Genomic DNA, 23,263 nt, shown 5'->3' with positions numbered 1-23,263 from the left:
TCTCATCTGTTACCCTGAAAATAAAGAGATGGAGGTCTTGAAATGTTTAACTAAAAACATGGAAAAACCAATATAAAAAGCATATCTCTAATATAAAAATAGTAAATAGCTTCTCTCCAACCTCCCCCCAGCTGTAGGTAATACAAACTTTGTATTTCTGTAAATGCCTAGTAAAATTTCAAATTAAATTTTAGAAAGCTTCAAGCTTTTCCACAGTTGCTCATTTATAACTGTGACTGTTCTGCAACAATCACCAGTTTTTCTGCAGGAAACAGTTCCACATAATCTGTAAAATCAGATTTTCACGTCAGATGATTCAAACCTTCCTCCTGCTCCAGTCCCAAAGGGTAAAATCCCACAGACAAATCCAGATCTCAAATTTTATTGCCTTAAAAACCAGAAAACAAAAGCTATTTTTAATTTTCCCTCTCAACTATTACAAATATGCAGTAGGTTTTTAAACACCCACCTGAGCTTTTACTGTTGCCTCACTCGAGGACTTTATTTTTCACCTAAAGATGTGTTTTTCAACCTCACTTTTTATAATCAGAGAGGATTTACTGTGGCCAAGAATAAATGAAGTGAATGAACTCAACTCCCACCCTGCAATGGTAAAATTTGGGGGTTTTTTTTGATTATTCATCCATCACAGCAGTACCTAAACAACTGAATTTTAATCAAGTTAATTAATCTCTGTTTCTTAAATTGGTTTATGATGGTTTAAATCAAGTAGTCAGTAATTAAATAAGAGGTATTTATTTTTAAAAGGATTTCTTGTTCTGGGCAATAATGCAATGAAAATGTACCTGAAACATCTGTATCCTTCTGCTGTTTATTTTTACTCAATACTGAAATAACTGAAACCAGGTAAAAATACAATGCAAAACTTTGGAAACCCCAGGAAAACCAGCTCCAAATTCCCCTGGAACGGATGGACGGCACTTCCCTTGGAATTACAACCCCCAAAATCCTGCCACAATGCCAGAAAAGCCACACAGGAACACCTTCTCCTGAGAATACCCTGAAATTCAGCTTTCAAACCCAGGGCCATAACTGCAATTAGAACCTGGGAACAAAAGTGCTTTTGCAAAACATTTTCCTTTGTTTTCTCTTTACCACCAGGATGCTCAGGACTGGATGTGTGTGATAAAAAAATGGAATTAAACACTTCTCCCATCCCCTCCAAATGTAATTAAAACACCCCAAATATTCTTTTTTTAGCACCCAGTGGAGATCCCCGCATGCAGCAGCTCTCAGGCACATTAAAAGCCTCCAGTTTGATTTGGTTTTATTAAGAAATGTATGAACTGTGCAGGAAAGGGCCAGACAGTGGTTTACAAATTTGCTCCATGTACAGATATTTAACATTTCGCTGGTAACATTTGAAGGATACATTATAAACCTTGTCAGTGATGAATAAACTGGTAATATCTTTATAACATGAAGAGAATGAAGCCAGCTTTGGGTGTCAAATAAATAAAAGTGTATCTTGATGAAGTAACATAAATTCAAAAAAAAATTATTTACAAATCAAGTGCTTTGGGCAGAGAAAAGACATGAAATATTCTCTTATTTTAAATATTCTTGTCGATTTTACGTGTCAGATGCTACAAATGCTGTTTGCTACTTCCAACAACCCTGAAAGCACATTCCAAAGTATTTTAAACAAAAAAAAATCCTTTTACTGCTGAATGTTTTGCTCAGTGACAAACCTGAGCTGCTGAAATGATCTGAAATAATCTATTAAATAACTCACTAACAAATTTTTATGCCCACAACGGTGAGGGAATAATTTTAGAGGCTCAAGCTCCTTTTTTTTTTTTTTGCATTTTCAGCACTTTCAGTTTGCTCAATTTGTTTTAGGGCAATTGAAATGAGTCTGGAGAGGTCCCTGAGGTTGCAGAAATAACCCAACTGCTTAACGTGGGGCTCAAATTGTGATTTCAGTAGAGGCAACCCAGGTTAAAGAATATTAATGGCAATGAAAGTTTAAAATCACTAAGAGAGGAACTGTTAATTCCCTTTTTTCTCATTTATGTTGTCAGCACTGGCACCAGAATATAAACCCAGCTCAAAATGAAATAATTAATCCTGTGTGTCACCCAAGGATTCAAATCCACAGAAATTCCCACTGCTGTGACCCACAAAATGTTTGCTGTGGCTTTTTTTTTACAACAAAGCAGTACCAAACATTGAAGCAGCACTTTGAAGGTGCCCAAAATGTGAATTACTGCTGCACAGTCACACTGCTCCTCCCTGCAGCACTGGCTGCTGCCCGCTCCCTTTCTTTAGCAATTTCCATCTCTATTTTGGCTTTGATTTTATTCCAATCCACTTCCAGCTGCAAGAAGAGAAAAAATGAAACACACAGAGCTCAACATCAGAGAGAGCCAGGTCAGCTATTCCATTTAAAAATACAATTATCAGCTGTTGGGTACCCAAACTGAAGGAAGGTAGGAAGGCACAGCTGAGCTCTAATCAAGCTTCACCTTTAAAACAAACCAAGCCTGAGCTATTTTAATAAACCTCATTGTGTCTGGCAATAAAACACAAGAATAATAACCTGCTTCTAATTCAAGAGCATGACATCAGTGTCCTGTTACTGAAAATGCAGCCCTGCATCATTAATTTAGGAGTGATGTCTCCTCCAAGGAGCTGAGAGGATGTTAAACCAGTTATCTGCTCCAACAGCAATCAGATTCCTGCCTGATGCCCTTCTGCATCAACCCACGGTTTGGTTTTAACCCTGGAGCTTGTCCAGCTGCACAGAACTGGCATTTTCTGCCTGTGTTTTGTGCCACTGAAACCCCAGGCAGCACACACAGCACAGTATCGCAGCACAAATGCAGGTAGAAAAGTTGCTTCTTCCCCAAAAACTGCTTGACAAGGAAATAAAAAATGGATCAGGGTGCGTTTGATGGATAAAAACACCTCCAGAAATGTCACTGTGCAGCTCAGTTTATTGCTGGAGAACTGACACTGGCAAAGGTGGGATGGGAGATGAACTTCAAGGGCTGCACAGGGAATTTTCCTCTGGAATCAGGTAATGGAATAACAGGGGAGATTCTCCAAGAGGCAAAGGGAAATTAAACACCCACATTCTCAGGTGAAAATGTAATAATAATGCCTCAGTTCTAGAGGCTTCGACTGGGCCCAGGATGCTCAGGATATGTGTAAGGCATTGAGAACCTGGTATGTAAAATAAGCACAATTTTAGATCCTGCCTGGCTGCAGAAAAGAGAGGGGAAAAACTCCTTATTTAAGCCTGAAGAGGTTTTGGGTTGTGAGGGGGAAACTGAGACCCTTTTTTATCCCTGAGAAGGAACAGCAGCACAAAATCTTGCTTTTCTTTTCAATTTCTTTCAGATTGTGCCTTATGAGTCTGACAGGTGCCATGCAAAATTTAATCACAGCTTAAAATTCACGTTATGTGGATCCCTCCTATGCACAGATCCAGCAAAGGCCTCCAGCACCTGCATGTGGAAAAGGACTTTTTCCCTCCAGAAATCTCCTGAGTGGGAAATTCAACTGTCAAGAAAATCTCCAAGTTTCCAAATCGAATTTTAGAAAGCTTCAAAATCTCTAAATTTCAAGACTGAATAAGCTGAAAAATCATCCTGCTCACACCTTGTCACTGCCAAGGAGGAATTCCTTAGGAACCCTGATGGAATCTACAGCTTCCTCCAGGATTTTAAGAAAATCAGGATTATCTCCACTGTCCATCAGAAGCATCAGGGAATTTCTGTGGTTTTTGCTCTGTAATGGGCTTTACAGAACACACAGAGCTGGAAAAGCTGCAGGATAAAACTGCCTGGAGTCTGTGCTTTATTTCCCAGGTAAATTACTGTGGAATGGTTCATTAGGGGCTGATTTTGTTTAGGAAATGAGACTCCTTCAAGTGCTAAAAGCTAATGCCTTCCATTGGAAATCCACTTTATTCCAAGTGTCCTGGGCAGTGTCCATGGAAGGCTGTGAATTCCCAGCCCAGGTGCTCCCTGACCCTTCAGCTGCAGGGGATCAAAGGATCCCACACAAAAGAAAGGTGGCTTTGGATCATTTCTGCCTCAGAATGCTGAGGAACAAGCAGGGGAACAGCAGGAAGGACAGGAGGGAATTGTGTCTCTCCTGTGTGGAAATATTCCAGTGGAATCCAAGATCCAGCTGCTAACTCCAGGATGTGCCCTCAGGATGTGTGAAACACTAATAAATTGATTTCCTGGGGATGCAGAGGGTTTCCAATAAATGTGTATTGAACTGTGGCTCGTATTTAAAATCAGAATGGTTTGCAGATATCCATAAATATCCAGATTCCTTCAAAGCCTGTCACTGCTCCTATCCAGAAAATGCCACAAAAAATGTTGGAAATATTTGAGAGACTCGCTGAGCCATGGTGAAGTTTAACTCCCTGTCTATAGAAAACAACTGTGCCTTCATTCATGTGATCCTTACCAGATATTAAATATATATACAGTGAATCTTCAAATAAAACCCATGCCCAGCTATTCCTGGCCAATATTAGGCCAAAACCTGTAAAAATCCCACATTTCTGCTCACATTTGAACCCCAGAAAGATACCAGAGGTGCAAACCCACCCCACCCCCCAGCAGGAACAACCCCGAGGGACACTTACACCTTCTGCATATTGCAAAAACCTTTGGTTGGTTTCTTTTTTCCCAAAATCCTCCAAGAATTTCTGCCTGTAAGCCAGGACCGTGTCCACGTGCGTCTTGTGCTTCACTGCCAGCTCCAGGGCTCTGCAACAGAGCAGGAAAGGGTTGGGGAAATGCTCTGGCACCACCACAACCACCCAGGATCTGCAGAAACTCTGAGGATGAGGGCAGAGATCCCAAATCCAACCCCACAGCAGCATCAGGGGGTTCAAAGTAACCAGTGATGAAAAAAACCCAACAATTATTCCCACTGACAACCTCATCCCATCATTAATTTGAGCCCAGGAGGCTTTTTATTTCAAGGAAATGCAGAATATTTCAGAGTTTAGCACGAAAATAATAATATTTAAAACTTTTTTCTAGTCAGAAATAGGTTCAGAACACTCAAAATACACATTCATGATATATTCTATATAATATTTATAAATATTGTATAGGTGGAAAAGGTCAGAGACTGGATTAATTTAATCCATCACTCACACTTGGTTTCTTCTCTATGGCTTACCAGCACTGATATTTGATCTACAGAGGGTTTTTAGAGGATAGAATAAAGGAATATTCTTTTCCTGATATCCAGCTTAAGCCTCCCCTGACACAGCTTCACAACAAAACAAAATTACAGATTTGTGGGGGAAAATCAACCTTTTGCCTGAACATATCAATGTAACAGCAGAGGAATTAGGAGTAAACAACTCAGAGGATTCTGTCACAAAATGTGGGGGTTTTGTTTAAATGAGAAATTCCTCCTTTGTTTTCTCAGCCTTAATTCATATTTTCTCCACCTACACAATGCTGGGAGTCTGGGTAGCCACAATTTTATTTTTAGCAGCAAGACATTTCCAGGCAGCCCAAATTCCACAGCCAGTCTGGGGCATCACTGAGGGCTCCTCTGCGCTAGCAGTGATGAGAAAGCAAAATGCTATTTCAAAATGCTTCCAGGAATATTTTGGGCTTTTATCACCAAATATTTGTATTTTCCAAATACAAAAATGCTGGTTTTCTTGGCTATGATTTAATTAGGTTTTTTTGAAGTTTGGGTGATTAAAAGATAAAAAATGAGTCAGCAATAAAACAACTGATGGAAATAATTAGGAAAATGTGTTTTAATGGGAAACGACTCCTACCTTTCCCAGTTGTAAAGGTTAATGTTGATTTGGATGGCTTGGTAGACCAGGCCTGCCTGGAGCAGGAGGGTTTCAGCCTCCTGGCTGTTGCCGCTGAAGAGCAGCATGTGAGCCAGCCTGGACTCCTTGGAGGGCAGCTCCTTGATGGCATTGATGTACTGCACCTTGTCAATCTGCTCAGGAGGGGACAGCAGGGAGATTCACTCATCAGCTTGGCTTTGCAAGCATTTCACTGGGGTTGAATTGCATTTTCTAACTGGGCTTCCTCACCTCGCCGATCGCTGCGTAGGCAATTTCAGCCGTGCTCATGTCCTTGTTGGCCACTGCCATGGCAGCCAAGCAAGCCCACAGGGTCTGGTCCTGAAATTCAAAATAAAAACAACTTGGAAACCTTCAAATGTTCATTATCATGCTGCAAATGACTCCTCAAAGCACCTCCACGAGGCTTAAAAATTGTGTGTAATATTACATTTCTGTGTGTCATTTATGGCACTGTGCTCTAAGGTCTCTTATTAGGAAATGATTAATTATTTCTCAGGACCAGGAATTAGAAAAACTTCATGGCAATAATAATAATATGACCTTTTAATTATTATTTTATATACTACTTTAAATGATATATTTAATTTATTTATAAATTTATAAACAACTTGGAAACCTTCAAATGTTCATTATCATGCTGCAAATGACTCCTCAAAGCACCTCCACGAGGCTTAAAAATTGTTTGTAATATTACATTTCTGTGTGTCATTTATGGCACTGTGCTCTAAGGTCTCTTATTAGGAAATGATTAATTATTTCTCAGGACCAGGAATTAGAAAAACTTCATGGCAATAATAATAATATGACCTTTTAATTATTATTTTATATACTACTTTAAATGATACATTTAATTTATTTATTTATAAATTTATAAACAACTTGGATTCCTTTGTATGTTCATTATCATGCTGCAAATGACTCCTCAAAGCACCAAGACAAGGCTTAAAAAATGTGTGTAATATTACATTTCTGTGTGTCATTTATGGCACTGTGCTCTAAGGTCTCATTAGGAAATGATTAATTATTTCGCAGAACCAGGAATTAGAAAAACTTCATGGCAATAATAATATTACACCTTTTTATTACTTTATATATTACTTTAAATGATATATTTGTATTTTATTTATTTATAAATTTATAAAGAAATACATACATTGATATATTTCATTTATTTATTTTATTTATTTTCCTATATTTATATACATTACTTTTTTACCCTTTTATTATTATTTGGAATATTACTTTTATTGTTTCTGTGAGGATTTTTGGGGGTATTTTACACAACTTTGAGGAAACCCCATGAACTCAGAACCTAGGAAGATCCTAAATGACATTATGATGGATTTTCAAGTGTCAACATTATGACAAAGGCACACTAATAAACCACATTTTAATACAGTTTAAGCTACAACATCTAAAACTCTATTCAGACAGGAAAAATGTAATTTTGGACTTGCTGCTCCAGGAATTGAGGAGAATTTTGTTGAGCGTGTTCAGTAACAAATCTGGAAATGAAGACTTTGCACTGTGAAGGTTTTAGAAGAAGCACTCGATTGAAATCAGAATGAGCAGCTGCACTGAGGACGTTCTAAACACATTCCCAGATTTCCCAAAGTGACTTTTCCATCAGGAAAAACCTTCCTGCAGGAAGCCCAGAATTTGGAAAAATTAAGATTGTTCAGAGAATCAAAAGCTCCCGAAGTCTTTGTCACATTCTCTTCCCACTTCCCTTTTATTTAGAGAATCAGGTGATAAAATGCTGAAAGCTCAGCCTGGAATTATCCAGGAGATGAAATTATTATTTTGATGGTTCCAACTTGTTTCTTGCTGCTTTTCTGCCCTCAAAAAAAAAAGGCTCATTTTCTTATTCCTGATTGGAAATACTTTTTACTCTCTACCTGGGCTGCCAAAATCAAAATATCCTGACTTGGATGCTTAAATCAGGTGATGTGGACCCTGCAAATACAGATTCTGTTACAAATAATCCTAATTATGCAACCCAAATTATCTGGATGTGCAGTAATTTAATAATTGGTTACACAAATATCTGAAATACACATTTAAGATACTAAACTCTTCTAGGAATAAATGGGAAGGAAGGTTTGAAGGGATTTTGTTGTTTTACAAACTACCACACTCACCTCATCTGTTGCTGTTGTCTAAATAAATACAAAAGAAAGCAATGGAAAAGGAAAAAATAAAAAGAAGTGAAATAAAATATGGAAATTAACAGGAAATTGTGGAAATGTCACTTTTCATTGGTTATACTCAGGCCCAGACCTTAAAGTTAAAGGTTGGTTATATTAAGGCCCAGACCTTAAGTTTAAAAACTTTAAAAAAATTTAAATTTAGAACTGAAATTTGTGAGCACCTGTGCTCAATCCACCTGGATTCTGGTGTGGCTAGAAAATAAGAATTATTATTTATCATGGAACTTCTGGAATGATGATGTCATGGAATGAAGAAAACCACCTCATTTTCCACAAGTGACAAAAACGAGTGACAAAGCAGGCTGGAAATGAGCTGTACCATTTGATACGGAGAGATCACTACTGAAGAACACCTAAAACCATACAAATGGCTGTGAATATTCCCAAAAATCAGGTGTACCTTGACAAACCTGCAGAGCCTGAGCCCGTCCTCCCAGCGGGAGGAGCTGATGTGGCCGTGGAGGATGGCAGAGACTCATCTGCCCTCCTGATTGTCACCTGGCCCCCCACAAAACCAGGTGATACGGAGAGATCAGCACTGAATAACACTGAAAACCATGCAAATGGCTGTGAATATTCCCAAAAATTGGGAACCTGCAGAGCCTGAGCCCGTCCTCCCAGCGGGAGGAGCTGACGTGGCCGTGGAGGATGGCAGAGACTCATCTGCTCTCCTGATTGTCACCTGGCCCCCCACAAAACCAGGGGATACGGAGAGATCACTATGGAAGAACACTGAAAACCATACAAATGGCTGTGAATATTCCCAAAAATTTGGAACCTGCAGAGCCTGAGCCCGTCCTCCCAGCGGGAGGAGCTGATGTGGCCATGGAGGATGGCAGAGAGCCGTCTGCCCTCCTGATTGTCACCTGGCTCCCCACAAAACCAGGTGATACGGAGAGATCACTATGGAAGAACAGTGAAAACCATACAAATGGCTGTGAATATTCCCAAAAATTTGGAACCTGCAGAGTATGAGCCCATCCTCCCAGCGGGAGGAGCTGACGTGGCCGTGGAGGATGGCAGACTCATCTGCCCTCCTGATTGTCACCTGGCTCCCCACAAAACCAGGGGATACGGAGAGATCAGCACTGAATAACACTGAAAACCATACAAATGGCTGTGAATATTCCCAAAAATTTGGAACCTGCAGAGCCAGAGCCCGTCCTCCCAGCGGGAGGAGCTGACGTGGCCATAGAGGATGGCAGAGAGCCGTCTGCCCTCCTGATTGTCACCTGGCTCCCCACAAAACCAGATGATATGGAGAGATCACTATGAAAACCATACAAACGGCTGTGAATATTCCCAAAAATCGGGTGTACCTTGACAAACCTGCAGAGCCTGAGCCCGTCCTCCCAGCGGGAGGAGCTGACGTGGCCGTGGAGGATGGCGGGGTACGGGGAGATGTGCAGGTGCACCAGGGACCCGTCTGCCCTCCTGATTGTCACCTGGCTCCCCACAAAACTCACTATCTGCGGGCTCTTGCTGAACTCACTGCGCACAGAAAGAAAAAGAAGTTAGTATTGAGTTGTTTTTATAGGGAAAGGATTTAAGATTGATTATTTGTGACCTATTTTGCTATTTTTAATTGCCGATGTCATCAGAACAAATATTTTCTTTTTTTTTTTTTTTTTTTACAAAACCTGAGGTAAAATTTTAGAAGAAAAAATTCAAATTTTGCTTTTACCTCAAGATGCTGCTCTGCTTTCCAACCTTGCATTATAACTTCAACCCTAAACTTTACAACTTTCTTAATAAACCACTTTTCCCTCATTTCCCAAGCAAGAAACGGGAGAATTTTCCAAGTTGCAAGGCCAGCTTTTCCTCCTCCCGAGCACAGTTTGTTAAGAAAGGAGGGGAATAAATTAAATAAATTTAAATAAAAGAATTAAATAAATAAAATAAAAATTTAAAAATAATTAAAATAAATCATATTTGGATTCAAAAGGATTTCTTACCTGGCATCTTTTTCGTACAGGGTTTTTGGGAGGAGGTCTTTATCCACGTAGACTGTGTTGGGATAGTACCAGACTGTGAACCTGGAGTCCTGGATGCCACAGAGGATGTTGCAGCTGTCATTCCAGGCCAAACTCTGCACCATTGTCCCTTCATTTACAGACAACAAATAACCATAATCAATGAATAAACAGATCAAGAAAGAAATAAGAGATTTCCAGGAGAAACGTCAAAATAAAGGGAATTATAACAGGGCGGTTATTCAGCATTTTTGGTTGCTTTTTTAAGGTTTTAACCCCAAATTTGTAGCATTTTAAAAGCGGATTTGGACGGAAATGATAGAAAAATCAACAGCATTTAGATAAAATTTACTGAAATTGTTTCTATCATGTAAAAGCCAAAGTTTTTTTTTCCAAATTCAATTTCGCTATTAATTAAGGAAAATGTTGTCCCTTGTATTGAATACAAATTTATTTCCCTCCCAGCATCTTTCCAAACACCAGTTTGAATTTTTCTCACCTATTTTGACAATCTTCTGCTCTTTCCCAAACCTCTTCACTGAGGTGATGAAAAGATCTCTGTTCTTATCAATAAAAGCTATTTTCCTCTCACTTGTCAGTCCTTTCTGGTCCAATGCAATCTCCACAATCTCTGTCTGAAAGGGCAAAAGAGAATCTCTGATTCTTATTTTGGAGATTTTATATTTGGACATTCAAATTGATTTTTTTTCCTAAAAACAAGGCACCAAAACTCTTGGATAAAGTGGCTTGGAAAAACATTTTGTGTGTGATTTCTCTGTGGAATAAATCACTCCATGGGTTTAAAATTAAGATTATTTTAAAGTCCTTTCCAACCCAACTCATTCCATGATTCTGTGACTTTATAAACTGAATTTCAGGAAGATTAAAACAATTCTGAAGACAACACAAAGCATTAGAAGTGAGCTGAAAAGCTCCTTTCTATTAAGATTTTAAATCCTTTAATGTGTTTTTAGTCCCATTATTGAGGAAAACCATTAGTGACTCTTAATTTCTGAGTGAAATAAAGACATTAGAGCCTTCACTTTACCTTGTGGGTCAGAGGTTTTCCATCACCCAGTGGCTTCCCAGATAAAGCTTCAAAGATGTAGATAACTGAAAAAAATAATGATATACTTTATTAATAAAAGCAGAAGTTCTTAATGGATTTTTTTCCAGGGGTTCCATTATTTTTTCAGTGTAATTTTGTGCATGATAAAATATTGGATATTTTATGGATAAAATATTCCAGGTGAGTTTTACCAGTGATTTTCACATGGTGGTAAAAACTATCTTATAAAAACCTGAATTTTCACTTCCTATCCCTGTTTTTCATTTCCTGTCTCAAATGGGGCTCTCCAGAAATGACACCAAACTGTGATAAAAGCCTGCACCCATAACTGACATAAATCCACATTTCCAGTATCAGATTGACTCAATCTTAACCCACAGTTTCACCAATGGGAATGTTCAGAAAGAGAGAAAATTTAAAAATCCCATCAGGGAGTAAAAACTTCTTCAGTTATTTTCTGTAAATATTCCATGGATCAACTGGAAATCCACAGCCAAACCATTCTCATGAAGTTTCTAAATGAATTTTAAGCAAGACCCATCACTTGAATTGATTTTTATAGTAAATATATGTATTTTATGCTGAATAAAGCAGGATTTACCCTTCTCATCAGCCTTGTCCTTCACTGCCAGGGTGTCATTGCTCAGGGACACGGTCAGGGCATTTAGAATGTCTGTCCTCATGCCTGGGTATTTTGGAGAGGAAATCAATCTGCCCTCATAGGAATATAAATAAAGTCCTCCACCATCCACGAGAAGAAAATGCCTAAAAAAATTTAAAAAACCCCCAAAACCAAAGAATTAAATCGGTAAATAATAAAAAATTGGTATTTTCCACAATGGGAAAGTCTTTGTTTAACATCCTGCAACTGTTCTTCCAGTTTCCACCACTCCTAAGCTTTACATTTTCAAGACATTCTGGAAGTTCTGTATGGAAAAGTTTGGTTTTTTAATGTAATATATTTTCCAGGAAAAATATTTATTATGTCAAATATTTATGATTTTACCTGGCTATTTTTTGTTTATTTCTGACATTTCAATTTGAGCTTATTTTTTTCATTTTATATATTTATGCATATATAAATAAATTTATTCTAAATATAATACATGCAAATATTTATTTCTAATATAGATAATATATAAATTTATACACACATTAAATTGTATGTATAAATGTATATAATTAATTAATTATATACATGTATATGTTTGTATTTAATTAATTAATTGTATGTATATGTATATATGTATACATACATTATATAAAGAAATTATACATACAATAAATGATTACATTTGTTTATTTCATAGTTACATCCTGTTCCTAATGAGCATTTTAATATATAAATTTATACACACATTAAATTGTATGTATAAATGTATATAATTATTTAACTATATACATGTATATGTTTGTATTTAATTAATTAATTAATTGTATATATATATATATGTATGCATACATTATATAAATAAATTATACATACAATAAATGATTACATTTGTTTATTTAGTTACATCCTGTTCCTAATGAGCATTTTAATATATAAATTTATACACACATTAAATTGTATGTATAAATGTATATAATTAATTAACTATATACATGTATATGTTTGTATTTAATTAATTAATTGCATGTATATGTATATATGTATACATACATTATATAAATAAATTATACATACAATAAATGATTATATTTGTTTATTTAGTTACATCCTGTTCCTAATGAGCATTTTAATATATACATTTATACACACATTAAATTGTATGTATAAATGTATATAATTAATTAACTATATACATGTATATGTTTGTATTTAATTAATTAATTGTATGTATATGTATATATGTATACATACATTATATAAATAAATTATACATACAATAAATGATTACATTTGTTTATTTCATAGTTACATCCTGTTCCTACTGAGCATTTTAATATATAAATTTATACACACATTAAATTGTATGCATAAATGCATATAATTAATTAATTATATACATGTATATGTTTGTATTTAATTAATTAATTGCATGTATATGTATATAATATATGTATACATACATTATATAAATAAATTATACAGACAATAAATGATTACATTTGTTTATTTGTTCCTAATGAGCATTTTAAGAGGTCAGGCACCTTTCTGCTTGGAGAATCAAACTCACAGTTCCTTCCTTCAGGTCAAAAATCAGCGGAGTGTTCCAGTTCCTCGTCCTGCAAACATAAAGATCAGCATTACAATCAGCAATTCCCACATCTTTCAAACGCAGCACACATTTTGAATCAGAATATTAATAAAAGGGAGGTTTTCCAGCTTCCAGCAGCACCGAGGAAGCCCAGGAGCAGCGATGAGCACAAAATAGGATGGAGGAACACTTGGGATTCATTGCTGCACCCCTCACACCAGCAGCAGCTGCTGCAGAGTCTGAAAAGCAGAATTCTATTTCTGTGGATTATAGCAAAAATAATAGCAAATATAGCAAAAATAATAGCAAATAAAATAATAAAATAGCAAAAAAAATAATAGCAAATATAGCAAAATTCTATTTCTATGGATTATTTCAGTTTTAGAATATTTTAAAAATATACCTGACTCTTTTACAGTGATCTGCACTAGCGTTCACTGAGCAGATACTCCACTGAATACACCAATTAATGGAAAATAAATTAATTCTTGTGCTTCCAGTCAAGTTTCTGCCACTCTTTTCCAAGCAATTTGAGGGGGAGGAATTTGCTTTACTCGTGAAAATTAACATTGCAGGGAAAAATTGGCAAAATTATGTTTATATGGATTATTTTATTTTAAAAATATTTCTGCCTCTTTTACAGTGATCTGCTCTAGCATTCACTGAGCAGATATTCCATTGAATATATCAACTAATTAAAAGTAAAATTTTAAAAATAAATAAATAAAAGATAAAAATATTTTAAATGAATTTATTTTTGTGCTTTCAATGGAGTTTCTGCCACTTTTCCAAGCAATGTGAGGAAGAGGAATTTGATTTACTCATGAGAACACATAACACTGCAGGGAAAAATTAGCAAAAATAGGTTTATATGGATTATTTTATTTCTAAAATACTTAAAAATATTTCTGATTCTTTTACAGTGAACTGGACCAGCATTCACTGAGCAGATATTCCACCGAATATTTCAATTAATTAAAAATAACATTTAAAAAAAATTTAAAATGAATTTATTTTCGTGCTTCCAATTAAGTTCCTGCCAGTTTTCCAGGCAATGTGAGGAAGAGGAATTTGCTTTACTCACGAGAACACATAACAGTGCAGGGAAAAATTAGCAAAAATAGGTTTATATGGATTACTTTATTTTTAAAATATTTTAAATATTTCTGATTCTTTTACAGTGAACTGCACTAGTGTTCACTGAGCAGATACTCCAATTAATTAAAGAAATAAAAAATAAATTAAAAATAAATTAATTGTTGTGCTTCCCATGAAGTTCCTGCCAGTTTTCCAGGCAAAGTGAGCAAGAGGAATTCTCTTCACTCACGAGAACACGTAGCACTGCAGGGAAGTGGAGACCACCAAATACCCAGAACTGAGGGAGGCTTTGATGACCCTGTCCCGGAACTCCAGCAGATCCACGGCGTCGTCGGTGACGTTGTGCACCTGAGCAGGGAACGAGACAGCACAGCTGAGAACAAAATTATTCACAAAATATTCCTGCTGAGAAAATAATCCCAGAGGGACGAGGGCTCCAACTCGCAATATTGTTCTGACTCTTTTGTTAAATTTGCTGGATCTGTTGAAGTAGATAAGGTTTATACCTTCTATATCATAATATAATTATACATATGTATGATAAATATGATAACTAATATACTGTATTATGTACTATAATACACATAATATATATTATATTATATATTGCAATATATTATTATATATATGATATAATATTGTACAATATTTTATTATATATATTATATATACCAATATAATATATATTAAATCATATTATACAATATTATCTAATTATATAATATTGTATAATATGTATTATATAATTATATTGTAATACATAGAATAGAAAATATATATTGTATAATATAAATATTAATATAAAATATGTAATTCTATAATTATATAATATGTATTATGAAATATTATGTGATATATAATATATAACTCTAATATTAAAATAAAATTCATATAATTTATTAATTTATTGTATAATTTAATATATAAAGTATAAAATATAATATTAATTATTATATTATAATAATACATTAGCTATACTATAATTACAATGTATTATATATTAGATACTATATATTATATAGTGCATATTATATATTATATACTGCATATGATATATTATACATACTAAATACATAAAATAGACTTTATTATATATAATTAATACACATATGTTTATTTTAATTTTTTTTTATAATGGTGTAAGGTTTAGTTAATTAAATACATAATTTATGATTTTTTTTTTTCATTTTGAGTTTGGTTATACTCTTAACCAGGGGAGGTCTGAAAATTCCCATTTGAAGACTGCTCAGCTTTGATAAATGGAGGATTTGAGATGAACACGCCAATGTTTATTTCACTGTTATTGGAATAAATGTCGGTGCTATTTCAATAAACACTTCCCCCAAGCACTGCAGCACTACCCAGCGCTGGGGTGAAGAGGCTGCAGAGCTCTGAGGTTTGGATTCCACAGCTGGAAGCACGGGAAATTCAGGAGTCAGGCTGGGGGAGCAGCTGGGCTTTCGTTATTCTGCTCAAAATTTCCTCAAGAAAATCAGAATTTGTCCCAAAGAGATTTTTCAGCTCAGAGATTTTAAGGAGCTAAAAATCCAAGGTGGGGGGACCTCAAACAAAAAAAGTGTCCTGATTTTTTGGGGGTTTTTGGTTTTTTTTTGAAGATGTCACCGTTCTGAGGGTGGTAACTTCCTTCTGATGTTCTCCATTATGCACCAACTGCAAAACATGGACTGACCTCAATTATTCCACCAGCCTGGAAACCATTTCCAAGGATATGTTAATTGCTATGCCCACCACAGCATCACTAATTAACTTTGCCATTGTAATACTCAGGGAAAAAAAATCCATCTGCAAGGTTTTTGTAGGATTTTGTAGGATTTTCCTACAAATTATATAGGAATACAATCACTGTAAAAGAATGAAAATTAAAGATGAGTCAGGGTTCCTCATATTCAGAAAGAGAATTCAAACCCATGGAGATCATTCCCAAGCGCATCTGGAACGAGTCGATGTCTGGGAATGAGGGGAAAATTGGGAATTTTGAGCTGATTTGTGCTGTGTGTTCCCAGACACTGACTCACAGCATCCCACCCACGGCCCCAACCCCAAATCCAGCCCTGCCGCTGCTCCAGCCCTTCCCAATTCCAAACCCAACCTGAAAATGAAAAAAAAACCATTGATGGCTCTCATTAGGAATGCAGGAACTCGACGCTGAAAAGCCCCAAATGTGCAATTTGGAAAATGTGGAAGGATGGAAATCTTGATTATCCCAGAGAACAAACCTTGTGAGTCAATGTCTGGGAACACAAATGACATCCAAAATTCCCATTTTGCATTAAAGCAAGCTTTGTGACGGGGCTGCCCAGCTCTGAGGGGGTTTTACCTTCATGGTTCTCCTCTTAATTAAGGTAATTTGGAAGTTTTGCCACTCCCAGTGCTGCTCCACCACGTGGGCAAAGATGACCTGGCCATTGCCACAGGCTCCTGCCAGCTGCGTGCCATCGATGGACCAGGAAATGGCAAAAATGCTGCCAGTGTTGGGCTTCTCCAGGGCATAAGACCACTGAAAACAAGAAAAAAAAATAATAATTTCAGTTACTCTGTGCTTCTAGGAATCGTTTCCTGTCAGAAATACGTTTGCAGGGTTGGGATTTTTCAAGCAGCGACAATAAATGAAGTTTTTGTTGAGGTGGGGCTGGATGTTTAAGTCAGAGTCTGGGAAAGAAATAAAAGGAAAAGCAGCAGGTAAAGCAGGGATTAGAAAGTCACAATGCTGGAAGTACATCGGGTATCAGTTTTGCACTCATGATTCATTCCAAGTGTGCTCTCATTCATGAATCCAGGCAATCACTACATACAATTAAGCTGCTAAAGAAATAATTACATTTTCTCCACTCTGTTAGTGTCCGAGTGAAGGATTCATTAAAAATTTCCTCCAGCAAATACCTTAACTGTTAATTCCCCCAGCCTTAGCCATGAGACTCCTCGGAGGTTTAGATCCTTATTAATAAATTCTTGTCAAAAATTAGAATTCTCAGACCAAGACACTTCTAAAAATTTCCTGTGTATCAGAAACACAAATCATCTCCTGTCTGTGTGAGCTGCACTTGGCAAGGAAATTCCCATCTTTGAATTCCAGGAAGGAAATTCCCATTTTTGTGTTCCAAGGAAGGAAAATCCAATTTTTGGATTCCAAGGAAGGAAATTCCCATTCTGGAATTCCAAGGAAGGCAATTTTAATTTTTGAATTCCAAGGGAGGAAAGATCAAATTTTGAATTCCAAGGACGGAAATTCTCATTTTTGGAAGGAAATCCCCATTTTGGAATTCCAGGGAAGGAAATTCCCAATTTTGAATTCCAGGGAAGGAAATTCCCATTTTGAAATTCCAAGGAAGGAAATTCCCACTTTTGAATTCCAGGGAAGGAAATCCCCATTTTTGAATTCCAGTGAAGGAAATTCCCATTTTGGAATTCCAGGGAAGGAAATTCCCACTTTTGAATTCCAGGGAAGGAAATTCCCATTTTTGAATTCCAGGGAAGGAAATTCCCATTTTGGAATTCCAGTGAAGGAAATTCCCACTTTTGAATTCCAGTGAAGGAAATTCCCACTTTTGAATTCCAGTGAAGGAAATTCCCATTTTTGCCCAGTCCCTGAGTGCTGCTGTGCCTGGCCAGGAGGAGCTCAGCCCCAGACCCTCCCCATTAATTAACCCCAGTAATTAAAGGCTGCCTGCAGCCCCAGGAGCTCCCTCCAGATGTGTTTCCCAGCTGGAATCTGCCTGGGATCCCTTTCAGGAGCTGTTCCAGGATCCCCCCAGGAGAACCAAAGGCCACAAACCAGAACTAAAAACCACTTTAAGGAGCTCCAGGAATGTTTTTGGAGCTCCTTTTCCATGGAAAGCAGAGATATTGCAGCTCTGATGGGATCCATCACCAAAACTCCTTTTTTTAATAATTTTTTTTCCTCAAGCCATTGAAAAACACTCAAATATTTCCAGATCATATCCTACGTTTTTAAAAATCCCAGAAAAAGCCATTTCCAAGCTTTAATTTCCAGCTGTTTTGAAGGCTCTGTGTAACTCAGAGCACTGCAGTGATTCATGCTCCCTGCAGATGGCTGGGGCGTTCATCATGGCCACAAAATGTTATCAGAACAATCATTTCAGCTCCTCGTTTTGAAATAGAAACAATTTAAAACCTGGAAAAGTTGCTGTGGAATTCCTAAATTAGATCTTTTTTTAAAATTAGGAAAGGTCTGACTGTGACTCCAGGAATGAATGCTGGTCCAACATTAATTCAATAGTTTGGGTCCTGCTTTTCCTGTGCAATAATCAATTTTTCACTGAATTCTCTCAAGAACAAACCCAGGAGTTCTGAAAGTTTTGTTTCATGAAATAAATCCATAAAAGCAGCAACTTGAGCTTCCCTTTTCTGATTGAAAAATGCAGCAAAAGTTTGCAGGATGTGTTCCTCTATTTTCCAAAGATATCAGACAATATTCCATATTTTTAGTAGAATTTCTAGCAAAATTTCATAGAATAGAAAAATAGAAGGGGATCAGTCAAATGTGCAAACTGCCAGTGTAGTAAAATGGCCAAAACTCACTCTGTGACACAAGAAAAAGTTTGAAGAATGCACAAAATAATTTTAAAATGTATGGATTAATGGAAATAATTGCTTGTATTACACAGAATTTTCTCAGCAGAGTGTTGAAGGCAGGAGTAAAGCAAAGGGCAGGATTTACCAGACAAATAAACATCAATTTACAGATAAACATCAGCAGAAAGTAAATGTTCAACAAGAAGAACACAAACAATTTGGAAAAGAAACAAAAACATTGAATGGGATTGATCAGTTTAATTTAGAGTAAGTAAATCATTAAGAGAAGATGCAGAAATATATTCAGCATTATTTAAATATACATTGGATGCCCCTATTGACTAATTAAAATGATTAATTTGACCAGTGTTTGATTTTTACTATTTTTTTAGCACTGATCCCTCTGCACCCCCAAGGCCCTGGGAACACGAGCTGCCTGCAGGACAGCTGCAATCATTTATTTTACATATAAATACAACATTTCTTTTCATGATTTTTAATGGAAGAAATACAATTTAATATTAAATTTGTAACTTTGGTCTTTCCCATGAAGCTGCCTGACATCCCAGGGAGGGAGGAAAAAATGAGAAAAAAGAGCACTGAGTGCAAGAATTGAATTGAATTATGGCCCAAAGTGAACACACATGCCGGAGAGGAGCTCATGGTAAATATTTATTGTCCCGATGGCTCCCTGGGGAGCAATTTGCCAGGGCAGCTCCGTTCCATCAGCCACAATAAAAGGGTCTGTGCAGAGCAGCAAGAGGCAGCTCGGCTTCCCCTCAGCTCCATGGGAATCCCTGCCTGCCTTCCCTCCATCCCAGGCACCTCCTCGGGCAAAACTCACACCCAGGGCCTTCATTTACATCCAAACCTGCAGGGAATAAAACCTGGATAAAAGCTGCTCAACACACACAGCACCTGCTGCTCCCTTGTGTTTGAGAGGTGAGTAATAAACTCTTGATAAATAATAAACTCAGGTATAAAATAATAATAAAGAAAGAAATAATTCCTCATAAACTCAGGTGAAATGATCTTAATTTTCTACACCTGTCTGCGTTAAAATTCCCAGTGACCTGTTCAGTGTTCAAGGCTGATTAAAACATTCCAGGAGTCTGAGCCAGACTTGGCAGTAAATTAAATTACAGATCTGTGGAGATCAAAAGAAATCATTTTTAAATCAGCAAACTGACACCTCGCAAAGGAAAACTGCATTTGAGAATTTTTTCCTTCTACATAAATGTAATTAAATTTTACTTACAAACTTGTAATTAAATTCTAAATTCTATTAAATTCTATTTATACACTGTCAGTGAAAATCAGTGAAATCAGAATCACCACAGAAGGTGAAATGGGAAAATTCAGATTTTATCCTTATACCTTTTCTCAAATAATCTTTAATTTTAACCTTGTATCTTTTATAACCTCATTACAACCTTATAACCTATTATTATAACCGTGTACCTTTAACCTTATACCTTTTCTCAAATAATCTTTAAAGGTTCCTCTTCGTGAATTTAAACTATTTGAAATACACACCACAAATTCATGGTTTGAACACACCCACAACGCCGCAGCACTTCTTCCCAGAAAAGAGCAATAAACACAACAAGAAACCAGGGCAATAAAAGTCCCAAAAAATAAAATTTTCCTGCAAAAAATCAGAGTAAAAATGTGCAGAACCACAGGAAAGCCACAGAGACAACGAGGACAATCTGTGCTCACAAAGACTGGAGGTGAAACTGCAGGAAATTGATTTTAATGGGAGACAAAGCTGCAAAAACTCTATAAAATAATGATTCAGGAACAAACCTTCAAGGGAAAAAAATTAAATAATAAAAGTGGTTATAATAAAATAAAATAAAATAATAATAAATGGCTCTTCCACTTCCTTTTCTATCAGGTTATTGTTATACACTCCTTTTTATGGTTAAAAATAGCAATTTATGATGAGTTCTGATCACAACAGATGCCTGTGAGCTCTGTGCTTTTCAGGTAAAGAATTTCATGTCCCCAAAAGCAAAATATTATTAAAAATAAAATATTATTAAAATATTAAAATATTAAAATATTTTTAAAATACTAAAATATATTATTAAAAATAAAATATTCTGGTCAAAAAGGTGCTGGCAATCACAAGCATTTTTTGCTAATGAAAGACTCACCTGCACACTGATACCCTGAGGAATATTTGCTGTATTATCAATAAATTTGGACAATTTCCAGAGTTTTACTCTGGGATTTTCTATTTGTATTATATTTAATAATTTTTTCATGTCTATAAAATAAATCTGCAGAGTTTTACTCCGGAAAATATTTTTAAATAATTGAAAAAAATTAAAATAAAATATTTTAAAATATTTTTATTACATTTTATATATTTTTATCTATAAAAAATAAATCAGCAGAGTTTTACTCACCCCAGTTTTATCACAGAGACGCAGAGTGTTGAAAGACCCCACAGCAAATAATTCTCCATCCAGAGCCCAGGCGATGGCAGTGATGGGATACTCGTGGGGCTGGGAATTGTACAGGACACGGCCAAAACTGTCCCAAACCTGCAGCGAAATTCCAATTTCCATCCACGGCACCACCTTTGGGTGCACTGTCATTATTCCACAAGAATCAGTTCCCCTCATGCTTTAGTGCCATTTGAAAAATCACTATATGACAGTTCATTTTTGGTTTACATATATATCTTTATATATTTATATATATATTTTAATTTTATATTTTTTTATATATTTTTTTTGTATTTTTGTTACTGAATAAGTGTAATTTTCCTTCATGTTTTCAGGGTTATTTGAAAATTCACCAGAATTACATACATACACACACACATATATATATATACACACACACACATATATATGTAATATATATACATATATACAATACATATATACATATATATATGTAATATATATACATATATACATATATATAAATATAAATATATAAATGATATAGGTATTTAATATGTCTTGCCTTTGTTTTATATAGATGTTTTTCATGTTTTTGTTACTCTAGAAATGTAATTTCCCCTCATGTTTTCAGTGCAATTTGAAAAATCACCTGCACTATATTTATATATTTATATATTTATATATATTTATATATATTTATGTATAAAGAATATATACATTTCAACATACATCTCACTTTTGTTTTATAGACATATTCTGTATTTTTCTTATTCCAGAAGAATGATTTTCCCTCATGTTTTAATGTAATTTGAAAAATCACCTATATTATGGTTCAGTTTTGCTTTATATATTTTTTTTTGTATTTTTCTTACTGCAGAAGTGTAACTTCCCCTCATGTTTCCAGTGTAACTTAAAAATCACCTGTGATATATATATTGATATTATATTTATTAATAATATATGTTTTAATACATATCTAACTTTTGGTTTTTTGGTTTTTTGGGTTTTTTTTGTATTTTTATCATTTCAGAACTATCATTTCCCCTCACGATGAAGTGTAACTGGAAAAATCACTTATATAACACCTCACTTATATTTTATAAATACACTTGTTACACTTTCATTATTCCAGAAGCATAATTTTCCCTCATGACACAGAAATTTTAGAAATAACTGCCCAAGTTAATTAGGTGTAACTATACACATAAATACATCTATATAAATATAAATAAATACAGATATATATATGTATATATATATAAAATTATTTAATTATATATATAATTAAATAATTATATATATATAATTATTGTTTATTTAATTTAATTACTGTTTATTTAATGCAGCAGACTTGCTTTTTCCCATGGCAAATGTCACATAATTCTGGATTAAATATTTTGTATAAAATCTTTTGCACCCCTGAGTTTTATTTCCTGTAAATTACCCCAAGCCTATCAAAGAACCCTCTGCAAATTTCCAAAAAAAAAAAAAAGTGAGATTTTTTTCAATGGAAATCAATCCACAAAACAATGTAATAATTTATTGGATTTTTAAAATGTCTTAATTGTATATTTTCTATCCCAGCCATTACACAATTAAATGACAGAACCAACAGATGATACATTCAAAAATCAGTTTTTATTTAAGGGAAGATACTCAAAAGGTGCTCTGTATTTTGGATGCAGATTATATGATTGTATTTCCTGCACCCAAATATAAACTAATATATTTCAAATTTACTGAGGGACTCACTGATGTCCCTGTAGTAGAAAGCAGCACTTTAATCTCCTCTAATTTGGTGTGTCAGCTTTGATTAATGAAAATAATCAATTCTGTATTTGTACATATTTTCCTTTTTGTTTCACCCCCATTTTACCAGCTTTCATCCTGCTGTATTTC

At 35.4% G+C, this 23,263-nt stretch overlaps 1 protein-coding gene across 3 annotated transcripts in view; it reads right to left on the bottom strand.

Moving 5' to 3' along the window:
* Positions 1-1,271: 1,271 nt before the first annotated feature.
* Positions 1,272-23,263, bottom strand: part of IFT80 (intraflagellar transport 80) — a 33,350-nt gene continuing 11,358 nt past the window's right edge. For 2 of the 3 annotated variants that reach the window (XM_038145896.1, XM_038145895.1), the window contains 14 exons: positions 21,359-21,496; positions 16,726-16,905; positions 14,617-14,735; positions 13,243-13,317; positions 11,690-11,853; positions 11,068-11,132; positions 10,519-10,654; positions 10,002-10,149; positions 9,366-9,537; positions 7,978-7,995; positions 6,065-6,154; positions 5,795-5,967; positions 4,631-4,754; positions 1,272-2,341 (listed from right to left, as the gene is read on the bottom strand). In XM_038145896.1, the coding sequence (XP_038001824.1) occupies positions 2,228-2,341; positions 4,631-4,754; positions 5,795-5,967; positions 6,065-6,154; positions 7,978-7,995; positions 9,366-9,537; positions 10,002-10,149; positions 10,519-10,654; positions 11,068-11,132; positions 11,690-11,853; positions 13,243-13,317; positions 14,617-14,735; positions 16,726-16,905; positions 21,359-21,496 (1,716 nt within the window). In that variant the 3' untranslated portion in view covers positions 1,272-2,227. The remainder of the gene's footprint in view (positions 2,342-4,630; positions 4,755-5,794; positions 5,968-6,064; positions 6,155-7,977; positions 7,996-9,365; positions 9,538-10,001; positions 10,150-10,518; positions 10,655-11,067; positions 11,133-11,689; positions 11,854-13,242; positions 13,318-14,616; positions 14,736-16,725; positions 16,906-21,358; positions 21,497-23,263) is intronic. The other variant, XM_038145897.1, reaches the window with a different exon arrangement.

This window comes from Motacilla alba, chromosome 9 (assembly GCF_015832195.1).
Source record: "Motacilla alba alba isolate MOTALB_02 chromosome 9, Motacilla_alba_V1.0_pri, whole genome shotgun sequence".
Classification (NCBI taxonomy): Eukaryota; Metazoa; Chordata; class Aves; order Passeriformes; family Motacillidae; genus Motacilla; species Motacilla alba.
Note: the sequence above shows the minus strand (reverse complement) of the source record. Positions and strands in the feature narration are given on the sequence as shown.